A 22257-nucleotide genomic window follows, 5' to 3' on the forward strand; every position below is an offset into this window, starting at 1 on the left:
AAATGAGATAACAAATGCTTATCAGGGATTTCCCGCCCGGGCTGGGGAACTGCGCCAGGGTGAGGTCCCGGAGTGCCACCCCTGCCCGAGAGAGCATGGGCTCCCCCCTCCCCTGCGGGACGCCTGACTCTGCCCCCGGGTCCCACCGTGGCTTCCACTGCAGACTCCAGATCCTCAGAGAATGAAACAGACATTGATCACGTGCTGTGGCAGAGGTGCGAGGCACAGGGGATACAAAGATAAGTACGGCAGAACCTTTTCTGTCAGGAGGTCCGGAGGAGAAGAAAAGTCGCGTGAGCGTTGTATGCACAGTGCTCCCTGTGACAGAGGTATACGGTGGTCCAGTCATGGCACAGAGCGGGTGCCGGTCAAGTCTTTTTAGGAGTGGAGAAGGGGGTAATGGACTTCTCGGAGCAGGGGTAGTCGAGTGAGCCTTAAGGTCTTCTAGAAGTTAGTCAAGTCGGTGGGGTGGGAAGGTCCAGAGGAGCCCAGCAGAGGGTGATGAATGGCAAGAGCAAACGTGTGTGCTGGAGAAGCACATTCAAGTCCCTCTAATTAAGGACCTGGGAATTCTGCTGGGGAAAAGAAATGTGGAGCAATCCCACGTTAATCAAACCAACGCGTCAAGTGCTTAGTGGAAAGAATTTTAGGGAAGGGCAAGGGCTTGAAGTAGTCAACAAAAGATAAGTGACAGAGGTGACCTAGGAAGTGTAGTCCTTGAAGGTGGGACGCAGTTTTCTTGACAGGAAGGGAGGGAGTGAGTTCCTGGTTGAGGAAAAACATGAAGAAAGTCATGAGACAAGAGCGAACGTGCCGTTTGGAGGCAGGTGGGGATTTGAGCCCGAGACCGTTGCGTGAAGCTGGCTCCTTTGAAGGACGGCAGTGGGCAGGGGGCAGAAGGAAGCTCCTGCCTTCTCTGCTCTGGACCCTCTAACTCTCCAGAATCAGTCTCCTTCTGCAAATAAGAATAAGTGTTACCAAAACTCAGAAGAAAAGCGAAGATCCTCCCCAACCCCCGACAGCGAAGTTCACCTATTCCTTCCTGCGACCAGAATCTCGCTTTGCAGTCTCACGCTGTCTTCAAGGGTGTGGGAAGATGAAAGAGACACAGGGACGTCATCACTGCCCCTGCCTGCGGAGGGGGGGGGGTGACTCCACTTCCTCCGAATATCTTCTTGTACGTACCGTCTACACGTGCTGCTGTGTTGTGGTTACTTGCTAGCCGTTCCACTATTCCATATTTAGCATGGCTTTTTCGCAGCCTCTCCAACCTTTCGGTTCTTAAATGCTCGTCAAGGCACATCCCTGGAGGTTTATAGCAGGTGGCACAGGGTGGGCCTATGCCCCGGCGACGGGCATGAGAACCGACACGTCAGGAGAGAGCTGACTGGGTCAAAGGGCACTCAGTGAGTCAGACACCACGAGATTCTGTAGAACGAAACAGGGCTCCAGAATCCAGATACGCAGTTGGGGAGTGCAAACTTAAGAAGTTAGACCAGGCCCTGGGGACGAAGAACTCACTCAGGGCAGTCGGTAGGTGTGTCAGAACATGGATGGAAGGACACCAGTTACAAAGGAGACGTGTAAATGGAGGTGGACATCTCATGGTCAGTAGCTCTTACTTCCTGTTAGAGCAGGAGCCTACAGATAGAAGTGGTTCAGCTCCATCCTTGGCCAGAGTGAGGGATCGACAACGAGAACAAATCCCGACGAGTATCCACCACGCAAAGAGGAGCGAACACATAATCTGTTTTGAGTCTTGAGTTAGTTGTTTACACATCGAGCGTGAAAAATGGATGTGATTAATGTCTACAGAATCAAAGATGTTAATGCTGTTGGCAGGGAGCCTTTTTAGAAGAATGTACAATGACATTATTAGGCAAATGTTTCCTAGATTTGTCAAAAAGAGTCAAAACATTAGGTGATGAATCTTAACATTAGCCAGAGCATTAACATGAGAGACCATTTGCTTCTCAAGTTAGATTAATGTTATTCAAACACGAAAGACTTGGGAAGTGTAGTTATGTTTACATCACAAAGATGTTCTAATATCTAAACCTATTCAGATTTTTTTTTTTTTTTTTTTTTTTTGGTTAAGGCTGAATTTAGACAGAATTTGGTGTTTAGCAATCATTTTCTCTTAGATCCAGGCCTGAAGTAATAATGATATTTAGGCCAAAAAGGGGCCTTTCTCTACCTATGAAATAACCACAATCTTATAGTTTTATACAGCTTGGGTAAACACAGAAGTAATTAGGTAATCTAACGGAGTCTAGTGCAATACTGCATTGAAAGAGCATTTGAAGTGAGAAGTCAAGCAGTAAAGGAGATTATATAGCATAACACAATACATTTTTAAATATAGGAACCTTATGCTTTTGCTTAATTCAAATATTCTCTTCGTTCTAGCATGAGCATTACATCGTAGAGACCAAAGAAATAATGTTTTCCACATTTGCTTCTAGGTGAAATTTCAAGTTCGTATTTAGCATTTACTGAACTTAAAAAATTTTTTTTTATTTAAATCCAAGCTAGTTAGGGGCGCCTGGGTGGCTCAGTCGGTTAAGCGTCGACTTCAGCTCAGGTCATGATCTCACGGTTCGTGAGTTCGAGCCCCGCCTCGGGCTCTGTGCTGTCAGCTCGGAGCCTGGAGCCTGCTTCGGATTCTGTGTCTCCCTCTCTCTCTGCCCTTTCCCCGCTTGCACTCTGTCTCTCTCTCTCTTTCAAAAATAAATAAAACATTAAAAAAAAAATTTTTTTTTAATCCAAGCTAGTTAACATATAGTATAGTAATGGTTTCAGGAATAGAATTTAATGATTCATCACTTACATATAACATCCAGTGTTCATGCCAACAAGTGCCCTCCTTAATGCCCATCACCCGTTTAGCCATCCCCCAACCCAGCGCCCCCTCCAGCAACCCTTCATTTGTTCTCTGTATTTAAGAGTCTCTTATGGTTTGTCTCCCTCTCTGTTTTTATCTTATTTTTCCTTCCCTTCCCCTATGTTCATCTGTGTCGTTTCTTAAATTCCACATATGAGTGAAATCATATGATACTTATCTTTCTCTGACTAACTAATTTCGCTTAGCATAATACCTCTAGTTCCGTCCACGTTGTTGCAAATGGCAGGTATTCATTCTTTTTGGTTGCCGAGTAAAATTCCATTGTGTATAAACCCCATCTTCTTTATCCATTCGTTAGATGATGGACATTTGGGCTCTTTCCATAATTTGGCTATTGTTGATGGCACTGCTGTAAACACGGGGGTGCCTGTGCCCCTTCGAATCAGCATTTTTGTGTCCTTTGGGTAAATACCTACTAGTACAATTGCTGGATCCTAGAGTAGCTCTATTTTTAATTTTTTGCGGAACTTCCATACTCTTCTCCAGGGCCGCTGTGCCAGTTTGCGTTCCCACCAACAGCACCAAAGGGTTCCCCTTTCTCTGCATCCTCACCAACATCTGTTGTTTCAAGCACTAGAAGGCGTGATGACTTCTATTCCAAGTTTTCCATTTATATAAAGCAGACTTCTTAGTTTCTGCTCTTTCCATAAAGAATATTTCAGCCAATAGAAAAATAGTTTTAGTTTCTTTCAACAAGATTCCTCAAATCTGAGAGACACTTTTTTTCGACCCTCTGGTTCTTGTATTACAGTTTATAATTTTAAAATGTAAATTATCTAATGAGGTTCGTTTTAGGAAATCCTGTGGCAGAGAGGCGGCAAGAGGCATCGTGTTATCACGGATTTCCTTTATGAGCATACAGAACCTCTTGAGGCGCCTTAACCGTAGTCAGTGGGGTAATGTTGTTTTTTAATGTTTTGGTTTCTTCTCTGAAACCAGTCTGTGGCTAGATTTTTGGTTTTAAATGTAACAGTGATATAAGCATGAATTATGTTGTGAAGAAACAGTCTCTCTCACCCCATTTATTGCCTTGCTCCTGAAGTTGGGATTTTAAAAAAATCTGATAATTTGGTGGGTCAGTCACAATAAGATTTCAAAACTTTCCTTTAAATTATTGGAAGACTTGCAGTGTGTAAAAATATAAGGTTCTGTTGCCTCTTGTGGATTAAGTTCTCGTCATCTTGAAATACCACGGTCTTGAAATGGTCCCGCTGAAGCATAGCTGATCCCCATGGACTGCAGCATCTGTTGGCACGTTGGGGCTGCTGCGGTCTTGAACCGTGACCGTGACTCCAGGGAGACTTGGGACAGCGTCCTGCGTGGAAGCCTGTGGCGTGAGCACAGAGATTCTGGGAGGGCGGACGTATCCATTCCCCCCGTTTCGGGCCCGGACACGCGCTTTAATGCTGCGGTGGGGATCTGGTGTTGCAGACGTTGCTGGAGTCACAGACTTTTTTGCGTAGAATGGTAGAATGACTGTGGGGACGGACTGCCAGGGGACGCCGTGGGCAATGAGGCCGTCCCCCTGCTGGCGTCAAGAAGGACTGCAGGCTAACAGGAGCACAGTATAAATTGGCTTTGCTCCTTCTCCCCCGTTACCTGTATGGACCCCCCTGGGGAAGGGAGAAGGCGGACGGACACACGGCCTCAGTTTATAGTGGACGTCGTCCACTTCCGGGGACTCTCTTTCAGAAACAGGGCTGTTGCCCTGGTGCGTGTCTGTTCTTGATTTTTGTTCGGGGCCCAACTCAGACGTGAGGCGGGCTTACGCTTCTTTGCGGGATTATTTTAAGCTGTTCATCGGAGGCGATTTTTCTCTTGGGTTCATTGAAAAGGACCACGTGGAAAAATGAAAGAACGCTGACGTCTTGGTAAACTTCTCAGTATGAGGAAGTGAGGGCACTGCTGAGGAGAACAGTGTGACCATTCTGCTGGAAACATACAAGGGCTAATATCTAACACCCTTGAACTTGGATTTCGCCCATGATGTCATGGCTCCCCTCGTCTTACGCCCAACAACCCAGACTTTGTGGTACAAAAGCCGTTTGTGTCCGCTAGTTCCTGTCGAGTGTGGTCTGGCACAGACCCAGAAATATTTGAGAGAAGCGGCATCGTCGGGAACCCTGATGGCAGTGGTAGCTGGGAGGGGGCAGGCAGCTGTGTTTGTCACGGCCTCACTGACATTTCACTCTGAGGGTCTCACCATACGATGCTTCCCTGCTTGTGAAATGCTGAACGGTCATTCTTGGCACGGTAGTTAGTTAGCCCGGCGGACGCTCACCCCCTCGAGGGTTCTGCCGAGCACCTGCAGCTGCTAGGGTTCCGTTTCGTAGGGAAGGGGGAGAGGACGTTCCCATCGCTGGCCCTGGCTTAATACAGGGCCTGACGTGCACAGGGCAGAGCTGCCTCCTGGACACTCCCCTCCCGAGGGGCGGCGTGCTCGAACTCCAGGGACCCAGTCCTGCCCGTTCGACAGACGCCATCAGAGGGTACCGTCATCGCTTCCTTCCTGAAGATCCACTAGAACAGGGGGACCGTAGCCAACCACACTGAATGAATGGAGAATCTGAAGCAGAGAGTTTTATTTGTAGTTATTTATATCCACCTTGTTCCCGAAGGTACTTAACTTTAAGGACAGGGACTAAAAGACTTAATGGTAACCCTACGGCAGAGCTGGAATTAACTTCTAAGGCATTGTTTCCAAGGGAAATATGTCTTCCTTCTTTTAACCCAAGGAGAGTGTGTAAGAAGAGGAATTCATCCCCATAAAACAGGCTCAAGCGGAGAGCAGTCCCCATCCATCGTGGTTCCAGATAGCTAGGATTATACAAAGCCATCGTTAATAACCTTGCCGGCCAAGGTACTTCTTCACTGCCTGGACAGTAAGAGAGACATCCTTTTATTTTATTAGTTGTATCTGTGCACCTTTCATCTCTCTTCAGTCCGAAAGCCCTCTGGAATGTTCTGGTGACGTTTGCAGAGCGGCGTCTGCAGGGACTGTGCGGGTGCCTGTCGTCCGTGGGCTGGGGCCTCTAGGAACTGATTCGCGGCCCCAGAGCTGGCCCGCTGTCTCTGCTGCAGGCTGGCCTCTTTAAGAACTCTGCTTTCTTCCGCAGCCAGATCCCCCGCTGTTCCTTATGTTTCTTTCCCTCCGCAAGGGGTATGGTTTTCCTGCCTCTTCCCAACCGCCCCCTCTCCCCAAGACTTCCTGATTCCTCCCCAGCAGGCTCACCACCTGGTGGCTGGATACAGTGACCTGAACCCGTCTTCGCAGAGAAGCCCTGTCCTTGTCCCAGAAAGTAAACGTGGACGATGGTGGCTTCCCGGAAGTGTTCTCGGGACCCCAGAGCCTCAGTGTAACTGTCCAGTGTCGGACAGTTAGCCTCCCTCGCTAACCAGACCCAGCCACCGATTGTGTTAACCTCCACAGAAACTCTGTGCACACGTCGTATGTGCTTATTTTAAATGTCTCCGGGGAAGACATTTGCATGGTGTCCCGTGGTCACCTGTTCAGTGAGGGCATCGTCACTCCCAGCGCTGTGTTTGGAGTGACTGGTCTCGAGCAGACAGGCTTCTCTCTAGGGCACAAGGGCACCGAGTGGAGCTTTGGGGACAGGGAAGAAGGCCAAGGAACACGGCAGGCTGGGATATCAGTGTCTTCTCCCGTCGGTCACACTAGTTGGCAAGGGCGCCGGGGCGCCGGTGGGAACCGTCGTCATCTGCCCACCTGCACTGGAAGCGTCTACAGTTCGTCTTCCTTGTCACCTTCCAGTCTCTTAAGGGTTTTAGGCCAGCCCCTCACGTGACACAGCTTTGCCTTCGGGGGAGTTCAGGCCTTCAAGCAAGCTTGGACTGCGCATTCTGTGCCGGTCTGGGCCTCCTCTGATCTTCCTGGAATGTGCTTAGTTCTCTGGACTGTACTCTTGGAAGGTCTGACAAGGTTTGTGTTCACGTTCGGCTCGTAAACAGAGCGTGCAGAAATGTCAGCTGAAGTCCACTCTCGCTCACTCTTCTTTCTGGACGCTCCCCTTCCTCCTGCCTTTCAAGCCCTCCAAGAATGCAGAGCTCCCGGGGTCATTGGCCACACGGGGAGGGGGGCCGCGGCCGCAAAGAGTTAACGGAAGGAGCTGGCTGCAGAGGACGGTGGCGGCTTCCATCCGGGCCTCCCGGGACGAGGGGCGGGAGGCCGTCCGGCCGGTCCCCGGGCAACTGGAAAGGCGTCCGGCCGTGCGAGCCCGCCGGCCCGCCTCCCCTGGGTGCATGTGAGGATAAGCGAGCTGCAGCTGTGGCCTTACAAGGTCACAAGAAACCTGGGGAAGAGGCTGGAGCGACTATTCCTAAAGCAGAGTATCCATCAGGGGCCGGGGGAGGGGAATTGGCACAGAGGAGCCGGGCGGGCCCCTGCCAAGGTCTCCAGCGCACTATTTAAGGATCCCTAAGGATGCTGGCTGCTGAACAAGCCGTGGTGTTCCCAGGAGCTGCCCCTTGTCCACACCCGCGCCCTGTGGCGCCCGGCCGGCTCCGTGCTCTGGGGAGCGTGCGAGTTTGTCCAGGTGCCTGCCTTCCAGCCGGGTGGCCGGCGGGGCTGTCTCAGGGACAACAGTGCCCGCTGTCCCGTCACAGCGCAGCTGTGGGCCTCCAGACGTCCCGGAGGTCTAGACTGCCGGGCCATCCGATGCGCACGCTGGGGGTGGCGTTGGCTCTACGTGGAAGGAAGGGTGAGGAGTCTGAGCTCTGCCAGCTTCCTGCCTCACACCGTCCGTGTCAACACTTAGGGCCCTCCACCCACATCTGGTTATTGTAACTATCTGATTTATTTTTACTCGAACACTGTCAGCTCTGTGTGTCCTACACCCCATCCTTCTCGGTGTTCTCTTTCTGTGGGTCCCAGAGATGAAGGGGGGTGTCTGTCCGACTTCGTTTGTATCGGCAACAGTATTTTGTATTCCACACCTCTCCCTCTCTCTGCCACTTACTCATTCAGCTCACTTGTCCTCGCTGCTTTCCAGAATGCCCTTCCTAGTCTTCCAGCCCACCCACTTCCTTTGCCCTCATCTTGCCCCTCCTCCATGAAGCCCTCTCACCTCGCTGCGGCCCTATGTTTGCATTCTCTTTTAAGTTCTTAGGGTATTAACTATATATACCTTTAGTCTTACGGTTCATAAAATGTTTCTGCATGCATGTCTCTGCTGAACTTCCACCTATGCCCCCCCCCCGCCATGTGTTGGGAACTCTCCCGCCCACGGGGTGATATGGAGATGAATGGGACCTCCCTACCAAGAGCTTACAAGACAGTAAGGGACACAGATACGAAGCAAACAATCACGACTGGGTAATTACGCACCCCACGAGTATTTTGAGTGCAGCGCTAGCCTAGAAGAGAGAGGATCGGTTCTCTTTGGAAGAAGGAGGAAATGTTTCAGATGGAGGATAGAGCACATTAGCTGGGCTTTGAAGAATGACTAGGAGCCTGTCAGGTAACAAATGGGCGTAAGACAGAGGAAAAGAACCTTCCGGGTCAAGAGAACGGCCGCGGTGAAAATACGGAGGCCTGACATACCATGACTCGCAGCAGTGTGTGACATTTCACATGTTAAACACACATCTGTGTCTCGTAGAACATTGTGACACGTTGATGCCAGTTTCTCCCAGTTAGGTGACCAAGCTGCTTGACATTTATCCAAGTCCCTCCACATCTTAGGCACCTAATTTTAACCCCGGGATTGTTCCTGGCGTGCGGTTTCCGAGCCGGGAGACGCGAGGACCCGGGCGATCAGATGTGACTGGTTTTGCTTCTGTGTTTGTTCAGACCAAGGATGCCCTGTTCACGATTCTCCACGACCTCCGACCCCAGGATCATTTCAATATCATCGGCTTTTCCAACCGCATCAAAGTGTGGAAAGACCATCTGGTGTCAGTTACCCCCGACAACGTCCGCGACGGCAAAGTGTATATCCACCACATGTCGCCCAGCGGAGGTAAATGCGAGTCCTTGTTTCCACGCTGGCTTCGACGTGATAATAAGTGAGTAGCTAATTTTCTGCCAAGAGACAAGGATTTGAAAGCCAAAGCCGATCACAGGAAAGGAGATAAAGGTGAGCGCTTTCCCAGAAGCTTACGTTTCTCTGAACACCAAGTCTGTAAGTTCTCATCTTCCAGGCCCGGAGTAAGATGGTCAAGTAGGTTAGGGGGGAAATACTCGATAGGTTTTGGAGCCTTTCCTGGTTTATCTCATGGAGCCGAACAACGAAGCCGTTTTTGTGCATTGCTCTCGGGTGGGGAATCCGAGTCAAAGAAATGGTTCCGTGTTTTGTGTGCCTGAACGTTAGCAGCGTCAGCGGGACAGCCCCGTTGGCCAGTCTGTGCCAGCGAGAAGAGCACAGGGCCCAGGCGGCCTGGGAGATGCTGTGCACGCGGAGCGTGACGAGCTCTGAGTCTTGCACACTGGGCTCGGGCACGGCGCGCAGGCAAGAGTGCGGAGGACGGAGACGGTCATACAGGATTTAAGGAGATAGGAGGATCGGGACAGTACGTTACCCAGCTGTGCTCGATGCCCGTTCCTTCGGCTCAGGACTGGGGCTCACTCTCGCTGGCGTGTCTGTCCCTAACACAGGGGGCACATGACCGGCGCGCAGTGTTGGGGTGTTTATGAAAACTCATCCCGACTCCCTCCCCCGCTTTCTGAAAAGGGCCTTTGCAGAGACACCTTCTTCTGGGGTGATTGTCCTGGTTAATTCTGTTTTGGTTATTGGGGAACCTACTTAGTTCAGTTTTCTCCTGACGTTTTTCATCTTTCGTATGTATATTATTTTCTATCTTCATCTTTCGGATCTTCTATCTTCATCTTTTGGATATTTTCTATCCAAGGCAGAGCTCTGATTCCCCAAACAAACTTTGTTTGGAACTTGATCTTGCTTGGATGGGACTTTGACTTTGCAGTGGGACTTCCTACTGCCTCCACAGCCGTGTGATATGGGGACTGCTTGACGGGTTGATGGGAGAGAGAAAAGATCGGATTTAATAACACGGCAGGAAGTTGACGAGACTCAAGTCAAATCCTTGAGGGAAGAAACTCTTCATCTTTGCATGGCCCCTGGTTCCCAGCGTAGCTCCTGACATACAGCTCGTGCTCAACAAGTATTTGCTCAATTGAATGTATTTCAGTGGCACTACTCACTATCAGAATGGGGTGTGTGTGTGTGTGTGTGTGTGCATGTGTGTGTTGGCAGGGGGTGTGGGGATAAAACTTTAGGAGACAGCTGATGCGTATTATGTCCTTCTGGAGTCCACACCTCAGAAACTTTATTGGTCTCCTGTATTTTTTCTCCATGTGGCCATCACCCCAACCTCTATAGGTGAACGGAAGATTTATCTGTTCCTCTCAAAGAAGTGGGGACGTCAGGATCAGGAACATAGGTTCTGAAGCCAGCCCCACCGTGTCCGAGCCATTTAATGTGTCTGTACCTGAGTTTCCTCCTCTAAAATGGGGACAGTAATGGGATTGTGATCAGGATGAGATCAGTTAAAATATTTGAAGTGCTGAGAACAGTGGCTGGCACACGGGAGGGTCTCTTTCGTGTCAGATGTGGCCGATTTCACCCAAGTAGTCAGTCCCTCTTGCTGGTGCACGTGTGTCCTCTGATGACCTGGGTGGGCTGTCAGGGGGGGAGGTCTGGGGCAGCTCTGTGGGGCCCCCCCTACCGGTGGAGGGAGCCTCCCTGTTCTTAAGAGTGCAGGAGATGCCCCCCCCCCCCACCATTCTTAGCATGGGTTTGGTTCAGGCCCTGCTGTGCTTGGTGCTGGTATTAAAAAAGCTAAGTGCATCCCTTTGCCTGGGCTCCTTGGCCTTAAGGTGGAATAAAAGGTTGGGCACCATTGCCAGGTTCTAGATTAAAGAGAAAATAAACACCTGCCTTTTCTTCCAGGGCCATATATCCAGAGGCCAGGTGAAAGTAGGCTGGGCTTCCAGAAAGGCACGTTAATGAGCCCAAAGAAATGCTAAATACTATTTCAGCTGTAACTTTCCCTTATCTCCAGACTCTGTGTGCATCTTAGAATTATCAGTGTGTTTGCACGGACATAGACGGGTATTGTTTTTGTTTGTTTGCTTGTTTTGTTTTTGTTTTTGTTTTAGCCAGAAATTCTGGAGAATGTGAAGCAATGGGGGGAAATTATCTGGTTCACTGAAACATGGTACATTTTGCAGGTAGTTAAAAATCCCTCCGGTGAGGGTGATTGATTGCGGTGATGATGGGTACACCGCTTTGTACATTTAGTGAAAGTAATTCATGGTGTACCGAAAGCGGGTAAGGTTTTTGGTACATAAATTTCATCTCAGCGAAGTCATTAAGAAAAAAAAACCCACTGAGGGGCACCTCGGTGGCTCAGTTGGTTAAGCATCTGACTTTGGCTCAGGTCGTGATCTCATGGTTCATGAGTTCAAGCCCCCCGTCGAGCCCCCTCCTGGAGCCTGCTTTAGATTCTACGTCTCCCCCTCTCGGCCCCTCCCCTGCTTGTGTTCTGTCTCCGTCTCTCAAAAATAAATAAACATTTAAAAAAGAAAAAAGAAAAACAACCCCATTGGAGTCGGGGGCAGAAATACGTGTTCGCACTCAGTCTTTCTGGGTGGTTGTAGAATAGCCACCGAATGAAATTCTTAGCTAATCCAGAAAGCTCATCTCGGGGCCATGCCCACCTCCACCAACCAACCACCCGTCTCTCCATCCACCAAGCGCATACCTTTCCGGCACCTGCCGCAGACACTGTCCCTGGCTTTTGACGGAGCTGCTGGCGACAAGCTGTGTGAAGGGGAAATGGCAGGGGCAGAGGTGGGGACAGGAGGCATAAACTTTAAAGCCTCTGCCTCGTGGGGGTTCTGATAGGCAGAGGTAACCCGAAGGGGCGGGAAGCAGAGAAAGGAGAGGCAGCAGAGGCCTTCCCCAGCTGCCCTTTCTTTCCCTCTGGGACTCGCCCTCCCTCCAAACTCCTGTACCCGACCCCTTTGGGGTTGCCCTTTACAGAGCTCTTCCCAGGAAAGGAGTGGGAGCCATTGATGCTAAGGTAGTGAGGGGCTTGAGCCAAGGCGCCTTCTCCAGCATCCGTTCGGGAGTTCTGTACGGGGGGATAGTCCCGTGCCGCTTCCATCCATTCGGCAAACGCTGGCGAGTGTCCAGACAGGCTGTGTAAGCTGACATCACCCGCCTGTGCGGGTGACCCCCTCCCACGCACGTACTCCTGCTAACGCCTGAACGTGGCGGGGTGTCCGTGCCTGACCGTGCACGTGTGCAGCATGAGGGCTTGAGCCGGCCTGTTTTGCTGTTCCCCAGGCACGGACATCAACGGGGCGCTGCAGAGGGCCATCAGGCTGCTCACTGACTACGTGGCTCAGGACGACGTCGGAGACCGCAGCGTGTCCCTCGTCATCTTCCTGACCGACGGGAAACCCACCGTCGGGGAGACCCACACCCTCAGGATCCTCAACAACACCAGGGAGGCCGCCCGGGGCCAGATCTGCATCTTTACCATCGGCATCGGGAACGACGTGGACTTCAAGCTGCTGGAGAAACTGTCGCTGGAGAACTGCGGCCTCACCCGGCACGTTCTCGAGGAGGACGACGCGGGCTCACAGCTCGTCGGGTCCGTCCGCGCTGGAGAGTGAGACTCAGGCTCTCAGAAGGGGGTGCGGGGCCGTGTGGCTGGAGCCCATCACACTGGGTGACGTCGGAAGGGGTTTTTAAACCAGGTCGATGCGGGTTCGGGTCCTGGCCCTGCTTTGTGACTCTAGGCACGATTCGAGCCAGTCTGCGCCCCGTTTCCTCGTCTGTGACATGAGGGGTACGGCCGGCTGACAGAGTTTAGTGAGAAAACCGTGCGGACTGTTGGCGGGATGGCTGTTGCACGTTAGGTGTTCAGTCCGCTCTCGTGGTTGTGACTCCGTTCTTGCCTTTTCTCGTGTCCTCGCCAGGGGACCAGCACGCTTACTAGTGTATTTGCTGTGAGTTCACAGGTGGCGTAAGCAGGAGAGGTCCTGCTGTCTCCTTTTTTGTGAGCTGGTGAAGACTGGCCACTGATGCGCTTATTTTCTTGAGGTGGAGGAAAAACTAGATCTTAGGTCTTCTAATTACGCCCGGAGCCTTCCCTCAGATGCCACATGGCCACACCCGGGGTATGACTTTGCTGTTGATTTGAGAGAGTACTGACTCTCAGTTCCACATCGTATCCTTGGATCGCCTTCACGTATAGCAGGGAGCTCAAAGGAAAGTGAGGTTTCGGTAGATTTACAGCTGTTCGATAGCCACATTCAAGGAACGTTCACCAGTGATCAGTCTAACTGGAGGTCTGTAAGGTGGGCAGTGAAGGTGGGTTCTTGGTAAGGGGCTAGTCACCATTCCCCCCCCCCCACCGGCGTTTCCATCAAAAGATTTAAATACAAACACAGATTTGCTTCCCATATTTTCAAAATTATTCACAACTACATTCAGAGAGGGGGAATCTAGGGCATTGTATACCAGGGCTAAGATTTAATAGCGTGTTCATAAGCAAAAGCAATCACGTGGCAACAAATCAGCTGCACTGCCCTGTCACCAAGACAGTATCAGTGCCCAGCATTTCTCGAGGACTTACGGTGTGCCAGGCTTTCCTGCATCCGTTACGTCCTGCGATCCTCCCAGAAAGCCAAGGAGTAGGTGTATTAGGGTCTAAGCTAAGCAGCCACGCAGGTGGCTCTCTCCTATGATATCTGGGACACTGGACTCTGCTCCCTGAAGTCATTCGGAGACCCCAGGTCCTTCCCTTCGGTTCGTCTTTAGCTGCAACCCTGAGATGAGGTCACTGTCACTTCTGTATTCCAGCCCCAAAGAGGGAGAGAGAAAAGAAAGCGAGAGAAAGCCATTGTATTTTAAGCAAGCATTGCAAAAGTTGTATAGATCGCTCCTCCTCCTGTTCCGTTGGTGAGAACATGGCCGTGTTTGGCCACAGCAGAGGCTGAGAGATGTACTTTAGAGCTGGATGGTTAGAACTCAGTTATGAAAAAAGGAGAATGGGCTTGAGGGGGCAGTAGTCTACCAAAGCAGTTACTTCAACGTTGCAACCGTGGAGAGGAAGAAACTGCGGTTCAGAGAGGGTAAGTCACATGTCCCAAGACACACAGCCGGGAAGTGGCTAAGATGGCCTCCACCGCCTCTGCTCTCTAGATCTTTGGGAGGAGGTTTTCGACTGTCCCTTTACTCAGCAAAAAGCAGCCGCGTAACAACCGGGAGAAAAGCTAAGGCAAGCAAATGTGGCATCCGTTACACGCCAGCCTCGTGTCAGCGTCAAGGTGATTTCTCCAGGAGAGCGGGCCGGTTAGAGTGCATCCAGAAAATGTGCCGGGTTCTAAGGAACCGGGTTTTAAGAGGCCCTTTGAGAAGCGTGGGTGTGTACAGAGGGAAGTTACCCCAAGGTCCCTCAGCTGGGGATTCTTGAAATCCTATCCCCTTGACGATAGTCCTGAAACCGGGGGAGGGGTGAGGTGCACAGGAACAGGAGCACACGGCAGTCACACACTTCACGGCCGTTTGTCAAGCATCTGAGTGCGGAAGGGGAGTTAGATCAGATCGTACGCACGGTGTTGCTGTAGCAGTGGTATGGGCATCGCGGGTGGAAGCTGCGGGAAGGAAGGCGGGACGGGCATTGGCGGGTGGAAGCTACTGGAAGGAAGGCGGGACGGGCATCGGCGGGTGGAAGCTGCGGGAAGGAAGGCGGCAGTCTACTCCCAGGTCTCCTCTGCCTCGTCACGGCAGTTGAGAGTGGGTGGGAAGCCACTTCGAGAGTGAGTTCTCCGTCACCAGGGGTGTTCAAGCAGCTTCTGCCTGGCCTCCTGCCGGAAGTGCTCTGTGGGGAGGGCTGCACTGAGGGCCCCGAGAAGCAGATCCCTCCCCCCGCCATTGGCAAGCAGGGCCTGTGCTGCCACGGCGGCCCTGACTCTCTCTGTCCTTCCGCTGCAGGTTCTATGACGAGATCCGGACCCCTCTGCTGTCCGACATCCGCATCGATTACCCCCCCGCCGCGGTGGAGCGCGTCACCAGGACCCTGTTCCCCAACTACTTCAACGGCTCGGAGATCGTCATCGCCGGGAAGCTGGCCCACAGGACGGTGGAGCGGTTGCACGTGGAAGTCACGGCCAGCAACAGCAAGAAGTTTGTCGTCCTGAAGGCGGACGTCCCGGTGGAGCCCCCGGAGGCGGGGAACGACGTGGCGGGAAGCGCCAGGCCCGAGGGCGGTGGCGCCGGGGACCCCAACCACGTGCAGCGGCTCTGGAGCTACCTGAGCACGAAGGAGCTGCTGAGCGCCTGGCTGCACAGCAGCGACGAGCGGGACAAGGAGCGGCTGAGGCAGAAGGCGCAGGCCCTGGCCGTGGCCTCCCGCTTCCTCACCCCGGTCACGTCCATGCACTTGAAGAGGTCGGGGCTGCAGACGGACAAGCCGGAGGACGCACAGAGCATGTCCGCGGCCACAGGCCCCGAACCCGTGATGCAGAGTCTGCGAGGCGCCAGCCCGCAGCCAGGTAACCCGCCTGGAGGGGCGGCCGTGGGGAGCCGACGTGCGCGCTCAGCCCTCCGTGGGCCGCGTCAGCTGGGCCAGCCGCCCGGGCCTCCCGTGTCACACTCCGTACACACCTGGGCCGTCCGCCTCGCCCTCCCGTGTCACAGTCTGTATGAATCGGACGCCCGCCTGCCCGCCAGTCTGCACAGGCCGTGGTAAACCCTCATGTTTGTATCGATGCACCCTGTGCGTCTCTGCAGAGCAGAGGTGGCGTTTGTCCCAGAAATGCCGCCAGGTGAAGTCGGTCTGTTGGTAACTCGCGCACCGGGGGCCCGCCATGGATGAGGCAGCACGGGGCAGCGTGGTGAACACACAGATAAATGGATACGGTACTCGGTTTGAGTGCCCCTCTACGTTTTTTAAAAGTTTACTTTCAGAGAGCCAGTGGGGAGGTGTTGCAGAGAGAGGGAGAGAGAAAAAATCTTAAGCAGACTCCGTGCACAGCGCAGAGCCTGACGCGGGACTCGATGCCCCGACCCTGGGATCGTGACCCCAGCTCGGTCACTCCACCCACCCCGGTGCCCCTGCCCTGCTACATTTTTAGGTACTTTGGGACCATGCCATTTTATGTGTTGGCGTGCACGTTCACAAGCCGTGGGCGCCCAGAGGTTAGCCGTGCGGACGGGAAGCACACGGGCCCCGAGCGGAAGAACGTAACTCCTTTGAACACGCACTGGGCTTTGTGGAAGGCGAGAGAACTCTCCTCTCAGATGCGTGATTTCTGCTGTCCTGAGAGCGTACGTGAGGAGCTGTGTTGTCAGTTCTCGAGACAATTCATCCTCGACTGGTCTCTCACAGCCCAAACAGAAAGCGCAGAGTTTAGTCTCGTGCCGTTTTGTTGGGGGAAATTCGTAGCGACAAGCACAAGAAAAGGAAAGGAAAAGTAGTTCAGCCCACACAGAGCGCGAACGTCCTCAGTGATCCCACTCGGCGGCAAACAGCATGGTGTTTATGTGCGACATGATTATTACATTCCTGCCAAGTTCACATCTCCTAGAGAGGGAGGGGACAGGAACCCAGGGCCTACAAGTGCTGCCTCACCTGTCCCTCGTGCGCTCAACTCTGAGAAGCACCCGGGCCTGGTTGAGAGCGAGCGTGAGGGCAGGACCCAGACACTGCCGTTTCGGCTCAGCGACCTTCCTACCTGGCTGTGTGGCTCCGGGCAGATTTCTGACCCTCTCTGGGCTTCTGTTCCCTGGCCTATAAAACATAGACACTAATGATTTCCCTGAAGGGCTTCCAAGGAAAGACGTACAAGTGTTTCGTCCATAGTAAGCGTTCTACAAATGTTAGACACCCTCTGCTGTGAGGTCTGTAGACCTGGAAATTTATGGAAAAGTTCAGATTATAATTATATGTGGATCTTAACTGTCTTTTTTTTTTTTTACACTTTTGTATTTAAATGCTTTTTAAAATTGTGGCAAAAAAATAACATGAAATTTACCCTCTTAACCATTTTTAAGTGTACAGTTCAGTCATGTTAAGTAGATTCATGTAGCCCCAGAACTTTTTTTCATCTTGCAGATCTGAGACTCCGTACCCTTAGACAACTCTGCTCCCCTCCACCCCATAAATGCATCTCACATACAATAGAATGTTTTCCCCTATTACATGGGCAGAAGTCTTAGGAAGAATAGCTAATATAAGAATTAGGTAGAACTTAATAGAACATTATCTATTTACAAAAGAATAAAATAAGCCTAGGGGCATCTGGGTGGCTCAGTCGGTTTAAGCGTCCGACTTCGGCTCAGGTCATGATCTCACGGTTCAGGAGTCCGAGCCCCGCGTCGGGCTCTGTGCTGACAGCTCGGAGTCTGGAGGCTGCTTCCGATTCTGTGTCTCCCTCTCTCTCTGCCGCTCCCCTGCTCATGTTCTCTCTTTGTCTCTCAAAACTAAGTAAGTGTGAAAAAAAAATTAAAATAAGCCTCCACATGTTACGCCCTCACTCGTGTCGTGAGGCCAAGCTCCCTCTTTAAAAAAAGATGATGTCTTTAAATCGCCACGAACACCTTTGAAAGCTATATTTCACTCACCCCAAACTTCTTGTCTTTCTCTCCCCTCATCCGTGTCCTCCTTAATAACACAGGTGGTTCTCTTTCTTCTGATTTCTAGGACCTGCTCTCAAGAAACCATACAACCCAAGAATTAAAGTCTCCAAAACATCAGGTAAAGAACAGAACGTGGCCGTGTGTCCCTGGGGGGCTGAGGGGTGTACCATGCAGGGCACCGGGCGTCCCCAAAGCCAGTTACGGTACCGGCACCTAGAACACGGCCTTTATTCAACCCGCAGATGGTTAGCAAAAGGCAGCAGCGTGAGGCAGCTCCAGGAACAGGGTGGTCCTTAAACCATTGCGGGAACACCGTGGCCAGCACGGCCCCGGGAGCCCCGCGGCTCTGAGGGCAGGAGGGACGGACAGTGGGGCGCGTGTTCGTCATTACTGAGTTAAAAGGTACTCGTTTCAGACCTCCAAGGTCTTCAGGCTCCAGCTCCTGGTGTTCCGAACAGGGTTTGTTACTACTAATTATTATTTTAATCTTTGGCTTTAGAAGGGAAAGACAAATAAAAATACCATGAAATGCCCTTTGGCCGGCTCTCTGGGATTATAATAAAAATCCAGACGGGATGACAACACAAAGACAGGGCTGTATTCTTAAAGGGCACACGTCTTCCTCGGTGAGTCTTTGTCATCGCCTCGCTGCCATCGTGCTGGACGCGCAGGTTCACAAAGCTGAGAGCGTCCCCGAGGTTAGCCGTGCGGAGGGGGTGCGCGCCGTCTCCGACGGATAAGAGCGCACGCTTCCAAACACACATGTGCTCTGTGGAGTGCGAGGGAACTTCCCTCTTGGATGCCGTGTGGAGTGATGACGTTCAGACGTCTCCTCTCCTTTTTGGAATAAGGAGCGTCTTTCCCTGTAGAACGATCCGGATGATTTGAGTAGAAGTGATGTGGCCTGAGCACAAGAAACCCTCTAAGAACTGTCACATCGTTGTGTTCAGACCTAGGGAGTGCCACAAGTATGCACAGCACTGTTAACCTGCTGTGGGCGTCCCGGGTCCCCCCATCTGTAAAAGACCAGTACCTTGTATCTGTTTATATAGTCATAGGATGCTTTGGTCACTGCACGGTGAGATCAGCCAGATTCTTCCATGGGCCTTTGTGAGTCATCCTGGGGACACAAAGGGGTTTTCAGCAGTTATACCAAGGACATGAATTTGCTTGTGACTTGAGAAGACTGACCATATGCTCACGCGGGTACGTGCACGTAAAACGGAGAGGAGTTCACAGACACGTTGTGTTCGGCATGAAAGTTAGAAGGAAACTAATTGTCCCGTCTCATGAGGGAGGAGAATTGCTGTGGACTGTCGGGAACTATTTCGTCTGGACAATACGAGGCGAGGCTGTTCGTGTTCAGCAGAGGTGACCGTGAGGACAGTGGGAAGGAACAGGGGCCGGCCACGCTCTGTGGTCTCATCTGTGGGCAAAAATTTGAGAGCGTTTAAGTCGGCGTGCCCCAGAGTGGGGGTTTCCGCTGTCACCCCCAGTGACCCTGCACCCTTCCTGGTCACCGCCGTGCGCCGGGCTTGGCCGTTGCCGCTGTCCTTCGGGGACCGTGTACGTCGCTGTCTCCAGTGCCGTGGCGTTGTGGTCACAGGAGTGGGAGGGCTGTCACCACGTCTCTTCCCGGGGCAGGCGGTCAAAGAGAAAGGAAATGATCTTTGCGGTGTGGCGAAAGCCTCGTGTCTGGATTTCGGGGACCTGGGTTCACAGACTCCATGTGTGGTAACCCTGGTGCCTCAGCCGCCTGGCCCCTTCCTCACACAGACACGGAGGATGAGGGACAGGCTAACTAACTGACTTCGGAGAAAACAGAGGGGACTGCTCGCACGCGGAAAGCACCCGGTAAATTTCTTTCTCTGTCCTGTTTCTTGCCGGCCTGGCAGTGGATGGAGACCCCCATTTTGTCGTGGATTTCCCCCTGAGCAATCTCACCGTCTGCTTCAACATCGACGGGCAGCCGGGGGACATCCTGAGGCTCGTCTCTGATCACGCGGATTCTGGTAAGTTCTTCCCTCCCTTGTGACCTCTGGGCAAGGTTAAGGTAGGTATCACAGCCCCCTCTGTCCTTGCGAAGGGTGTGTGTGTGTGTGTAAGGGGACATACCACACGCTGACGGCAGTGGGCTGGGTGCGGGGCTCAGTGTCACGACGACGTGGGTTGGAAGCGCTGCTCTCACGTGACTCCTTTCGTGGCCTTGGGCACACGTCCTCCTCGTAGCACGGAGACAGTGGTACTTCCTCGGGCAGCCCCACCAGGCTGTCGTCAGTAATGGATCTGAAGTCGTTTTGTAAATGAACGGGTCCTGTGGAGTTCGTGACTTTCCAGTCGAGGACTCGAACGGCAGGAGGGCTGGAGTCCCGCGGTCCTCTCTCCCGGTTCCTCGGCGACGCGGATGCGAAGCCCACAGCTCTGTGAGCACTGAACACCGAGCTAACGAGGGCTCTGATCTCCTTCAGTCTGTAGAGCGGCTGGGTGAAGGAGGTCAGTGTGTGAAAGGCTCTCGAGTCACACGCAGGTAACAGTGCCCGAGGGCTGGCTACGTGGCATTTCTCAGTTCTGAGAGGATGCGTTTCTGGAAGGCTAGGTTACAGAGCGTCCCGTGGCCGGGTGACCGTGCGATGTGATTACATAACGTGCGGTCCCGGGGCCCCTTCCCCGCCCTGTACTCTCACGAGGTTTCCTAGCCTTCGAGCTAAATGTCAGCTTGTCCTCACTCGGGCTCAGCAGTGAGATAGGGGCCTGCCTGTGTCCTCCCCGGAGGTACCCGCCTTCCTAGGAGGTACCCACCCACGTTCCTGGCGTTCCTGTGTTCAGCGTGGTGTCTGAGATGGGAAACCGCCAGAAGGTGATGCCTGGAGCCTTGAGGCTGAGGTACCTGGCTGGGATTTCTCCTGTCCCCCTTCCCCCTTGTCCCAGGGAAGGCACTTTTCTCCTGGAATGTCTAAGGAGCCGCTAGCCAAGATTTAGAGGAAGGTTATCCCCAAAGCAGAGCAAGACAAGAGTTCATTAGATAGAAGTCTTTGAGTCTTGCCAATTACACCCTCACCAGGCAGCATCTCATGCAGGCCTGGCTGCTCCACGTGGAATCTTCTCCTGTCAGCTGTCCACTGGGACAGCGCAGAACCTTAGGGCCTACATGAGTCTAGGAAAGCCGCCGTGGTGTTAGTGACGATGAAGGAAAAAAAGAATGGAGTTCAGCTTGATGGCAGTCGACATCTTATGCGTGTGCGACCTCCTGGGATCCTCACCACAGTTCTGATCTGTGTTACGTGCCCATTTTATAGATGTGATAATCGAGGCTGTTTTTTAAAGTGACTTATCCAGGCATACCCACCTAGGAGGTGCAGAACCTGAGTTTTTGGACTAGAAAAGAGGTTAATCTTCACATTCTCCCACACTGCCCGTGACATCACGGGATCGCCACATCAGGATCGGCGGAAACTAGCGGATAGGAAATGGGCGTCAGGGCCATGCAGGACTTTCGTCACTACAACCAGACCCAGTGACAAAGGCAAACAGACATGCACACCTCCTTCTGTGGTATCTTGACCCACGCCCCCTCTTTGCTGCCCCCACCCCAAGATACGGGAAAGATGGGGGAGGTAGGTTCATACCTTCCTGCCTTCACGCATTCACGCGTTCGCTCATTCGCTCGGTAGGACTGAGCGGCCCCTACCTACCCGGGAGTCAGACTTCATGGGGCCGGAGGTTCAGAGTCAAGGCCAGAGGAGGGAGGAGATTCTATCAGATGTTCGCGTGCAGGTGGCTGGAAGGTGGGCTGGTCCGCTGACCCTTGTCCTCTCCCCTCTGCCTCCGAGGCGTGACGGTGAACGGGGAGCTGATCGGGGCGCCGGCTCCCCCAGGCGGCCACAAGAAGCAGCGCACTTACTTCCGCACCATCACCATCCTCGCCAACAAGCCCGAGCGGTCGTATCTGGAGATCACTCCGAGCAGAGTCATCCTGGACGGTGGGGACAGGCTGGTCCTCCCGTGCAACCGGAGCGCGGTGGTGGGGCGCCGCGGGCTGGAGGTGTCGGTGTCCGCCAACGCCAACGTCACCGTCACCATCCAGGGCACCATTGCCTTCGTCGTCCTCATTCACCTCTACAAAAAGCCGGCCCCCTACCAGCGGGACCACCTGGGCTTCTACATCTCCAGCAGCAGAGGCCTGTCCAGCAGCTGCCACGGACTGTTAGGTGGGCGGCCGCCCTCACGCCGGGTCGAGCGTAGACGTCAGGTTCCCAGAGCGAGGCTCCTGTTGCCCGTGCCTTTAGCTCGAGTTGGAAGCGCAGTCCTGAAATCACACGTCTTGCCTCCTGGCGACTTTCCAGAACGGGGAGGGGTTCATAAACTAATTGTCACTGGCCTCCTGGGAGGACGGGCCGAGACTTGGGGGGATAATCCTCCCGGGGTCTGGCTCCTGACTCGGGAAGTTGCAAGCGGAGGGCAGTCCGCGCCCAGCACGGGCGTGAGGCCCCCGTCCCGCCCCGGGCGGCAGGCCGCGTCCTCTGGTTTCCGCGCGCGGTCCCACGTGGGCCCTCTGCCCACAAGTGCAGGGCGGCGGCCGCCAGGGCCTGGTTAGAAAGCAGGATTTCCTGGCACTGGAGCTGGACGGGTGGGGTGCGGCCTGACGGCCAGGGGCGCAGGCCGGGATTCCTTTGGCCTCGGCCGTGCCCTCACGTGACCTGCGGTACTCTGCCGAGTGTTTCC

The 22257-nt window shown here is 53.2% G+C and overlaps 1 protein-coding gene and 1 long non-coding RNA gene across 2 annotated transcripts in view; one reads left to right on the forward strand and one right to left on the reverse strand.

The window, feature by feature from the left end:
* ITIH5 (inter-alpha-trypsin inhibitor heavy chain 5) overlaps positions 1 to 22257 on the forward strand; it is a 78192-nt gene that overhangs the window by 54518 nt on the left and 1417 nt on the right. Inside the window, exons 8-13 of the mRNA XM_019460532.2 lie at positions 8715 to 8883; positions 12232 to 12541; positions 14890 to 15449; positions 17600 to 17653; positions 19431 to 19547; positions 21366 to 21743. Of these exons, the coding sequence (XP_019316077.2) occupies positions 8715 to 8883; positions 12232 to 12541; positions 14890 to 15449; positions 17600 to 17653; positions 19431 to 19547; positions 21366 to 21743 (1588 nt within the window). The remainder of the gene's footprint in view (positions 1 to 8714; positions 8884 to 12231; positions 12542 to 14889; positions 15450 to 17599; positions 17654 to 19430; positions 19548 to 21365; positions 21744 to 22257) is intronic.
* LOC109273754 (uncharacterized) lies at positions 17748 to 21366 on the reverse strand. The gene is made up of 2 exons (XR_008419410.1): positions 19651 to 21366; positions 17748 to 18655 (listed from the first exon to the last, which is right to left on the reverse strand). It is a non-coding gene; the product is annotated as an uncharacterized LOC109273754 (long non-coding RNA).

The sequence above is a fragment of the Panthera pardus genome, unplaced genomic scaffold (genome assembly GCF_024362965.1).
Source record: "Panthera pardus isolate Hobbes unplaced genomic scaffold, ASM2436296v1 HiC_scaffold_6, whole genome shotgun sequence".
Classification (NCBI taxonomy): domain Eukaryota; kingdom Metazoa; phylum Chordata; class Mammalia; order Carnivora; family Felidae; genus Panthera; species Panthera pardus.